The 10,184-nt window shown below is 45.8% G+C and overlaps 1 protein-coding gene across 4 annotated transcripts in view; it reads left to right on the top strand.

The window, feature by feature from the left end:
* Window positions 1-42: 42 nt before the first annotated feature.
* The window catches only part of RNF183 (ring finger protein 183), an 11,554-nt gene continuing 1,412 nt past the window's right edge, over window positions 43-10,184 (top strand). Inside the window, exons 1-3 of one of the 4 annotated variants that reach the window (XR_014176522.1) lie at window positions 43-130; window positions 3,763-3,831; window positions 5,241-6,119. Coding sequence is in view for 2 of the 4 variants with exons in the window: in XM_081967320.1 (XP_081823446.1) it covers window positions 10,173-10,184 (12 nt within the window). In the remaining 2 variants the exon portion in view is untranslated. Of the gene's footprint in view, window positions 131-1,481; window positions 1,693-3,762; window positions 3,832-5,240; window positions 6,120-7,638; window positions 7,731-9,831 lie in introns of those variants that run through there. The other 3 variants (XR_014176523.1, XM_081967320.1, XM_081967321.1) reach the window with 3 other exon arrangements.

Genomic DNA, 10,184 nt, shown 5'->3' with positions numbered 1-10,184 from the left:
GAGGAGAGAGGGAGTGGACCTGAGTGAAGACTTCACAAGGCTTTTGTACTGTGGTTCATAGCTATGCCTACCTATTTAATCTGGGAGGACCTGACTGAAGACTTTAAGTCTACAGTAGAACTTTCTATGTGTAAGCGGAAGGAGGGAGGGGGGGAGGGAGGGAGGGAGAGAGATGGACCTGAGTGAAGACTTCACGATGCACCAGACTGTGGCTTATAGCTATGCCCATTTAATGGGAGGACCTGAGTGAAGACTACACAGTTGTCTATCTTGAAATGGAGATGGCAACTTACATTGATATCTACGTATGAGGAACTGAGACAAAATTAAATGGGAAAAGAGTAATTTATATCTTTAAATGTAAGGGAGGGATATGTATGTGTGTATGTGTGTGTGTGTGCCAGAGGACCCAAATAAAGACATGAAGGTTTATTTGTGTTCGTGTGTTTCTGTGTGTGTGTGTCCTTGTGTGTGTCTGTGTCTGTGTGTATGCCCATTTTGTGTTTGTCTTTCTTTGTCTTTTTGTACCGTTTATATGTCTTTATTTGTATGTGTGTAAAAATGAGCCTGAGGGAAGACTTAATAATATACAGTAGTGTGGCTTATGGCTGTGTTTTTTTATTTAATCTGTAAGTCAGGAACTGGGTGAAGACTTCATGTTGGAGAGTAATTTATATCTGAGGGAAGAGAGGGAGGGGGGAAAGAGGGAGGGGGGAAAGAGTGAGAGAGGGGGTGGGTGGGGAAGAGGACCTGAGTGAAGACTTCACAATGCACCAGACTGTGGCTTATAGCTAGGCCCATTTAATGGGAGGACCTGAGTGAAGACTACACAGTTGCCTATCTTGAAATGGAGATGATAACTTACATTGATATCTGCGTATGAGGAACTGAGAGAAAATTAAATGGGAAAGGAGTAATTTATATCTATAAATGTAAGGGAGGGATATTTGTGTGTGTGTGTGTATGTGTCAGAGGACCTAAATAAAGACATGACATTTTGTGTGTGTGTGTGTGTGTGCCTGTTTTGTGTTTGCATTTTTGTCTTTGTCTTTTTGTACCGTTTATATGTCTTTACTTGTATGTGTGTAAAAATGAGCCTGAGGGAAGACTTAATAATATACAGTACTGTGGTTTATGGCTGTGTGTATTTATTTAATCTGTAAGTCACGACCTGAGTGAAGACTTCATGTTGGAGAGTAATTTATATCTGAGGGGAGAGAGGGAGGGGGGAAAGAGGGAGGGGGGGAGGAGTGGGGAAGAGGACCTGAGTGAAAACTTCATGTTGGAGAGTAATTTATATCTGAGGGGAGAGAGGGAGGGGGGAAGTGGGAGGGGGGGAAGAGAGAGGGGTATGGGGAAGAGGACCTGAGTGAAGACTTCACAATGCACCATACTTTGGCTTATAGCTATGCCCATTTAATGCGAGGACCTGAGTGAAGACTTCACAATGCACCAGACTGTGGCTTATAGCTATGCCCATTTAATGCGAGGACCTGAGTGAAGACTTCACAATGCACCAGACTGTGGCTTATAGCTAGGCCCATTTAATGCGAGGACCTGAGTGAAGACTTCATGGTACACAGTAGTCTATCTTGAAATGGAGATGATAACTTACATTGATATCTACCCTAATCGAAGTATGAGGAACTGAGAGAAAATTAAATGGGAAAGGAGTAATTTATATCTTTAAATGTAAGGGAGGGATATGTGTGTGTGTGTGTATGTGTGTGTCAGAGGACCTAAATAAAGACATGACAGTTTGTGTGTGGTTTTTTTTTTGTGTGTGTGTGTCTGTTTTGTGTTTGCATTTTTGTCTTTGTCTTTTTGTACCGTTTATATGTCTTTACTTGTATGTGTGTAAAAATGAGCCTGAGGGAAGACTTAATAATATACAGTAGTGTGGTTTATGGCTGTGTGTATTTATTTAATCTGTAAGTCACGACCTGAGTGAAAACTTCATGTTGGAGAGTAATTTATATCTGAGGGGAGAGAGGGAGGGGGGGAAGAGGGTGGGGGGAGGAGGGAGGGGTGGGGAAGAGGACCTGAGTGAAAACTTCATGTTGGAGAGTAATTTATATCTGAGGGAAGAGAGGGAGGGGGGAAAGAGGGAGGAGGAGGAGGGAGGGGGAGGAGGGAGCGGTGGGGTAGAGGACCTGAGTGAAAACTTCATGTTGGAGAGTAATTTATATCTGAGGGAAGAGAGGGAGGGGGGAAAGAGGGAGGAGGAGGAGGGAGGGGGAGGAGGGAGCGGTGGGGTAGAGGACCTGAGTGAAAACTTCATGTTGGAGAGTAATTTATATCTGAGGGAAGAGAGGGAGGGGGGAAAGAGGGAGGGGGGAAAGAGAGAGAGAGAGAGGGGTGTGGAAGAGGACCTGAGTGAAGACTTCACGATACACCAGACTGTGGCTTATAGCTATGCCCATTTCATGGGAGGACCTGAGTGAAGACTTCATGTTAGAGAATAATTTATATCTGAGAGGGGAGAGAGGGAGGGGGGAAAGAGAGAGAGGGGTGTGTGGAAGAAAAGTGGACCTTGGAGAGTAATATCTGAGAGAGGGAGGGGGGGAAAGAAGGGAGGGAAGAGAAGTGGACCTGAGTGAAGACTCCACAATGCAGAAAACTGTGGTTTATAGCTATGCCTACCTATTTCATCTCCATATGAGGACCTGAGTGAAGACTTCATGGTCCACAGTCACATATATCTGCCTGACCATCTCATACACACAGGAGGACGTGACTGAAGACTTCCCCCCTCCCTGCTCTGAGCCCCCCCCCTAGGAGGAGGTTGGCAGCTCGCTGACGCTAAGGAGGTCAGGGTTTGAAGCCTTTGGGGGATGGAGACTCAGCAAGATTTCTTTCTCGGGTTTATTGAATTTGGAGTGTGTGTGTGTGTGTGTGTGTGTGTGGACTTGATACACAATGGGGATGAAAATAAATCCCTTCAGGCCTGCACAGAAATAAAGACAGACAAGTCCCTCAAAACATTACAAGCCTCTCATCTGCACCCCTTCAATAAATTAAAATATACGTTATTTTTTATTTTAAAAAAAGAGGAAGAAGCCGAAAAGCAGGAAGTGAGTTGGAGCAAAGTTCAGCCTCTGAGTACATTTTCCAGTTCTTCTGCTTTCTTAATTGAAGGCCATGTTATATTTTCCCCCCACCCTTGGGCCTCTTACAGGAGAATGTTTTTTTGGAGATTTGGTGGTTTTTTCCCCTCTTATGGGGGGAGGAAGACGATAGCATGTTGAAATTCCCTCAACAAAATCATCTTTATTCAACAATAAATAAAGAACGGATAAAGGAGGTTGGAGTTGAAATGAGGGGGGGGTCCTTGGTGCTCTCTGAGCTTGGTTGTTTCCTTGCAGATGTTTTCATATGCTAACACTGAAAGCATATTAAAACATCTGCAAGAAAACATCCAAGTTCAGAGAGTAGACGTTTCATGACCAGACTAGGTTATGCCATCAGCGTTAGCACATTAAAACATCTGCAAGAAAACAAACCAAGCTCAGAGAGTAGACGTTTCATGACCAGACTAGGTTATGCCATCAGTGTTGGCGTATTAAAACATCTGTACCAAAACCACCAAGCTCAGAGAGTACCAAGGATCCTTTCCTAAATAATAAAATAAAATAAAAATAATTGCAGTTGACGTCTGCTTAGGAAAACGTGGATTAAGTTTCGAAGATTCGATCTTTGGCTGCAACAAAATGCTACTGGGATCTCCTCGGCCAATCTTATTTTCTCTCCTTGGTTTAATAGGAGTTGGATGATCCGCAGAATTTTGTGAACAGAGGACAACTCGGGATATGTTGGGTTGCCCGGAGGACAGTAAGTAGCCGCTGTCACTTAGCAATTTCTTGGTTAATAGCTAGATGGGTTTTCCTCCAATCCTGATGCTCAGTTATGGGTTTCTCTGCTACAGGAGGCCTTGAAGTTAAGGCACGAACTGTTTTTGTCACATATAAAAGTCACCGAATTAATTTTGGCTTTCCACCAGGTGAGGACAGCAAGACAGACGCGTGCCTAAAATTTAACTTTTCACATAACGTATGCAATTGCACCTTGCAACCAGAAAGCTAGCTTATCAGGGAACAATTCTAGACTAGCCCGTTCCTTGAAGGTTTAGAATAGAATGACAGAGTTGGAAGGGACCTTGGAGGTCTTCTAATCCAACCCCCTGCTTAGGCAGGAAATCCTACACCACTTCAAACAAATGGTTATGCAACATCTTCTTAAAAACCTCCAGCGTTGGAGTATTCACAACTTCTGGAGGCAAGTTGTTCCACCGATTAATTGTTCTCCCTGTCAAGGAATTTCTCCTTAGTTTTAAGTTGCTTCTCCCCTTGATTAGTTTCCACCCATTGCTTCTTGTTCTACCCTCAGGTGCTTTGGAAAATAGCTTGACTCCCTCTTCTTTGTGGCAGCCCCTGAGATATTGGAACACTGCTATCATGTCTCCCCATGTCCTTCTTTTCATTAAAGTAGACATACCCAGTTCCTGCAACTGTTCTTCATATCTTTTAGCCCTCAGTCCCCTAATCCACTTTGTTGCTCTTCTCTGCACTCTTTCTAGAGTCTCCACATCTTTTTTTACATCATGGCAACCAAAACTGGATGCCGTATTCCAAGTGTGGCCTTCCCAAGGCCTTATAAAGTGGTATTAACCCTTCACGTGATCTTGATTCTATCCCTCTGTTGATGCAGCCTAGAACTGTGTTGGCTTTTTTGGCAGCTGCTGCCCACGGCTGGCTCACATTTAAATGTTTGTCCACTAGGACTCCAAGATCCCTCTCGCAGTTACTACTATTGAGCAAGGTGCCACCTATACTGTACCTGTGCATTTTGTTTTTCTTGCCTAAATGTAGAACCTTGTTTTTTTCACCCTTGAATTTCATTTTGTTAGCTAGCGCCCAATGTTGAAGTCCGTCCAGATCCTTTTGCATCTTGAGCCTGTCCTCTGGAGGGTTGGCTATTCCTGCCAGCTTGGTGTCATCTGCAGATTTGATGAGTTCCCTATCCACCCCCTCGTCCAAGTCATTGATGAAGATGTTGAAGCGTCAGGGGCCTAAAACAGAGCCTTGGCTTTACTTATCGACTAGCAAGGGGCTTTATGAAAGAGTTTGGCAGGAAGTAATCAGCCGTGAGATCCTGCCTCTCGCTTGAGCATGAAGGTTGCCCTGCTTTTTATTTTCAAACTCACGATAGTTGCATTGTTGTTGTTTTCCTTCCTCTGAAAGATGGAGAGATGCAGGAAAGACGAAGGGAGGATGAAAGTTGCATGGACGACGGGAATGTTCCAGAACTTTGTTGTGGAGCCAGGAAGCACAGAGATGAGGATCAGACAGAGGAGAATTCTGCAGAGTCTGGATGTTTGGAAGGTCCATCTTGGCAGCCTCAGGAATCCGACTGCCTCCCTTCCGTCTTTATGGCAGCCTTTCTTGCTCTCGTCTTTGTCTCTGTTTCAATGGTCCTACTTTGTCACGAGACTGTCCCCCTTTCTTTGAGGAACCTCAAGGTCTTGAGTCTCAACGCTCCTCATCTTCCCAAGGAAGATTTCCAATCTCTTCATCTCCTTTTCCCAAACCAACCGGAATCCACCTGGAGAACAATCCTGCCATCTGTTGGCAAGTCTCATCTGGAGGAGCCTTGGATCCTGATTGGAATCGGCCCAGGATATGCCAGCCGGACCCTTCTCTGCTTCACAAAAACGATGCTCTCCTTACTGACGCGGCGAAAATCCATCGGCGTTGAGTTTCTGGACTCCAACAGCCCTTGGCTTCCTCCGGTGGGTTCTTCTGAAAACAGGACCTGGCTGATCAGCAGCGTGAAGGTTCTTTGGGGGGAACAGAGCCTCCCGCGAGGATTGGTGGTGACTTGGCAAAATCTGCTGGATGGAAAAGGGGGGGTCGCCAAGAACGCATTTGCCCTCCTGGGGGAAGATGTGGAGCAGATTCGGGAGAAGTTCCCCCTCCAAAGATTGACCCCTTCATTGATCTCAAGAATTTTGAGTTTGAATCACGATGGGAGACCGAAGAAGATGATGGTTGACCACGAGGACTATCTTGTCCTCTTCATCGCATCTGAGCCATATTTGGAAAGTGGTTTGGTTTGCTAAAGGTGGCTTATGTTATATGTGCCGTTTCAGAATTTGTTGCAGCAATCAAATCCAGAAAGCACACACAGATAACTGATTCAGCAGGATTCATTAACTTCTCTTTATATATAATACTAGCTGATAACTCGGAGTTGCCCGGGTATTTATAGACGTCAAAGGGTTTGTCTCACAGGGTGCCCTTGAGTGGAGTCTTCCTTCCCCCGACTCCCATGCCCATCATCCCTGCCATCTCCCTTCCCTCTCCCATGCACTCCTCTTTCCTGCCCTGTCTACGATCCTGGCACTTTGCCCCAAATCCATCAGGCACTTCCCCATTGATCCACTGGAGGGCAAACGCCACCGCCAGCTTTCCAGAGGAAGCTGAGAAGGAACGGAAATTGCAAACAATTGCCGCTCTAGGACACCACACTTGCTCTCCTTAACAGACCAGGCATTCCAGAGTTATGCTGGAACACACACGCACAATCCAGGGGTGTCTTACCCCCCCTCCCCCAGTATTTGTCCGGACCCCCACAGCTTCGACCTCAAGCTGTCTACGGTGGACCTCAGCCATTCCTAAGCGGTCCATAAAGTAAGATGACCAACTTTTTTACAATGAAAAGGAGGACAAAACACGTTCTATTGTCCAAAATGGCGTAAAGGGGGCGTACATAAGCGCATCAGCGTGCTGACCATACCTGTCCTACTGTCTCTATTTATTTGTACTCATTTCCTTTGTTCATGCCCATGTTTATACTTAGACCTGCTATCTTGCACATATTTGATAAAATAAATAAATAAATAAAATAAATAAATAAATGAAGAAGGAGGAGAGGAAGAAGAATTAGAAGGAGAAGGAGGAGAAGAAGAAGAATTAGAAGAAGAGGAAGAATTAGAAGGAGGAGGAGGAGGAGGAGGAGGAGGAGAAAAGGAGAAGAATGAGGAGGAGGAGGAGGAGGAGGAGGAGGAGGAGGAGGAGGAGGAGGAGGAGGAGGAGGAAGGAAGAAAAGGAGAAGGAGAAAAAGAATTAGAAGGAGAAGAAGGAGAAACAAACAAACAAACAACTAAATAAATAAATAAATTTGGAGCCCCTTTGTCCTCTTAGTTGAAATTCTGGCTAACCCAGGATTTATAGACCAACTAGAACAGGTTGTCCTTGGTGATGGCTGGGCTGAAAGGACGGATGTCAGGTTGACCAGAAGCCAGGAGGCGAACTGGCCTCTGGTTGTTGCTTTTTTCCCACCAAGGTGAGGGTGTGAGGAGAGAGAACGAAACCTCTGTTCGTCTCTGCAGAGGACAATACCAGCAGCAGCTCCAAGCCAAGATCAAGGTGTCCCATCTCCATAGCAGCCCCCGCCCCCTCCCCCTTGCCCGAGAAGCCCTAGTGCCTCCTAGGCTGTTGTCTCCTTGGTTATCCGGTGGTAAACAACAGCTGCCTCCCATTCTCTCACTCAAGCCCCGGGGGGAAACCACCGATAGACAAGGATCTTGTCCTGAAAGGGAGATGTTGGTGAGTGGAGGATCCTTTTACTCTCCATCCATGGAGGGAGGCCCTGCCTCTCTCAGTGCAACCTGCAAACCTCTTTCTCCCCAACACCCAAGATGCAAGAATGAGGATGATGCCATTGGCAAGGTGGGCTGGATATTTTCAGGGAAGGGGTGGCGTGGGCGCGGAGAAGGGGCTGGGCTTGGGCGCGGGGAGCCAGGAGGGGGACGTTATCCCCTGTGGTGTCCCCAGGATGAAGAATTTGGGGTTGGATGGATGGAGGGAGGTGTGCTGGAGATCCATTGCAGCTGTAGCCGTTTGTTAATCTTGAGCAAAGAAAAGGATTTAGAGAAAAAAAAGGCTGTTTCGAATAGATCTTGCTCTTTTAATTGAGGGGGGGGCGGGAGAAAGGGTTGGCGGGGACCTGGGTAAACTTTTCGCCTCTCCCCAAAGAGGCGCAGTTTTGAGAACCAGGAGGGAAAGAGGGTGCAAAAGGAGGAAAAACATTTCCTATCGATATTACTAGAAGATATTAAGGAGAAAAATGGGAGAGTTCTCTAATTTTAAAGGCTCAATGTATTATCACTAAACTGAGGGAAATAATGTTCATACGAATGGGAAAGATGTGGAAAAAGAGGGACGATGTTGCAGGGATGTTTCTACCCAGACGACACACTGGAGAAGGGAAGATGGAATGTTTATTTTTGCAATTGAAAAATAATAAAACTCAGGAAAAAAAAACATTTCCCATCGCGGTAGATTGGGGTTTAAATCTAATAAACTACCCTTACTAGGGGAGGGGGCATTGCTCAACGGGAAAACCTTCGCTCTGCACGCCGAAGATTCTGGGTTCAAGCCTTAAAAAATTTGGGAAACCTGGTAACCATCAAAGTCCGCTCAAAAAACAACAACGCATATTTGATTAGACCAAGGCTGGCCTGTTGCAAAAACTGCTTCCAAAGATCTCCGATGTTTTAATAGTGGGGAATTTGTCTGGGTTAGAATAAAGGACACCTGCCTTGGACAAGGGGTTGGATTAGAAGACCTCTAGGGTCCCTTCCAGCTCTGTGATTCTGATTCCGCCGGCTCGCTATGATTTACGACCAGCTCAGAAACTCTAAATAAAGAAGAGGGAAGAAACTGAGTACTATCAAATTTGGAATAGATGGTATTCCTGGCTTGAGAGTAAACGTAAAAACGTCAGGCACAATGTGTAAATGCATAGAGTATCTAAATAAGGATATAACTTAGGATAACAATATAGAAATAGAATTTTCTGTAAATAGGACTGTTACAAAAAAGCTGTTAACAAGTGTAAATTTGTGTTTTGCCTTTTAAATGTTGGAAAATTTAATAAATAGTATTTAAAAGAAAAGAAACTCCATTAGTTTGGGAGACATCCCAGGGATTGAGAAACGAATCCTTGAAATTTAACAAGAGAAGCCAACAATATTCATATTTATAGACGCACTGTCATTTTTCTGGACGCCTGCCATGGGTTACGTAGTGCTCGTCATGGGCTTGGGAGTGTTTTAAAGGTGCAGGAAAGGAGGCTGTGTGTTCAACAGAGAGAATGAGAAATTGAGCAGAAAATTGAGAAACTACTTAACAGTCTTTGACTTACGGCCACAATCAGGGCTGAAACGTCCGTTGTTAAGTGAGAGGCACCGGATTTTTTTGCAGCCTTTTGGCCGTGGTTGGTTAAGTAACGTGCTGCGGTCACTAAGCAAATCCTGGGATTGTGAAGGGAATTCAACTTGCCCCAATGTTTTGGCTTGTGGGAGGGGGGAACCGGTGATCGCAGGACCCTGGGAGGCTGCAACTGTCGTTCAAAACATACCAGTTGCCACATGTCCAAGTTTTGACCCCTTGACCGCTGCAACGGCCGTGTGAGAACGTCCTTTTTTCCAGGGCCAATTTGACTTCCTGCCTAAGTTCCTGAGCGAACAGGAGAAAACAAGGGTGTCCCATTTACGTCTGCGTAATGAGGGCTAGAAACTTTTTTTAGCGCACCTTTGCCACCAGCTCGTTTCCACCTCCACCCTTATTTCTGCAGTCATATCATAGAGACTCGGTCCCCCGGGGACGACGCCTTGCCGTATTCGGTAACGCGTTACGTCCTCAGGTAGCACTGTATAAATAGCAGCGTGTAATTAGTGCGTTCCAGGGAGATTTGCAACGCACGCACAGCTTTGCTTCTTATTCTAACTTCTCTCTTCCGGGTTTTTCTCCCCCCCCCCCACTCCAGGGGTGGATTTCACGCGCTTTAAAGGGGGCTTCAGCCTGCCCAGCAATTCCCCCCCTCCAGGATGCTACAAAACTGATCTGCCATGCTTCTGCTGGCTCTTCCGAGCCTCGTGGGTGATTTTAATAAACGTCGGACTGTCAGGAGAGAGACTGGCCAAGCCAGGGGAAGGAGGAGTCAAGCAGGGACTTAGTCTGGAATCTTGACGTGGGCACAAGAAGGCAAAATCTCATCCCTCTTGCGTGCCGTTGAGCCTTGTCTAGTCCAGGTGCAAACCGCCATTCTGGGAAGGCTCCTGTGAATTTATTGCATGAGCGCTAAAAGTCTCCAATTGAGCCCTTCCCATGTGGAGCAGG

Source organism: Natrix helvetica (assembly GCF_964273705.1).
Source record: "Natrix helvetica genome assembly, chromosome: 15".
In the NCBI taxonomy this organism is placed as follows: Eukaryota; Metazoa; Chordata; class Lepidosauria; order Squamata; family Natricidae; genus Natrix; species Natrix helvetica.
The sequence above is the reverse complement of the archived record's forward strand: the minus strand, read 5'-3'. Positions and strand labels throughout refer to the sequence as shown.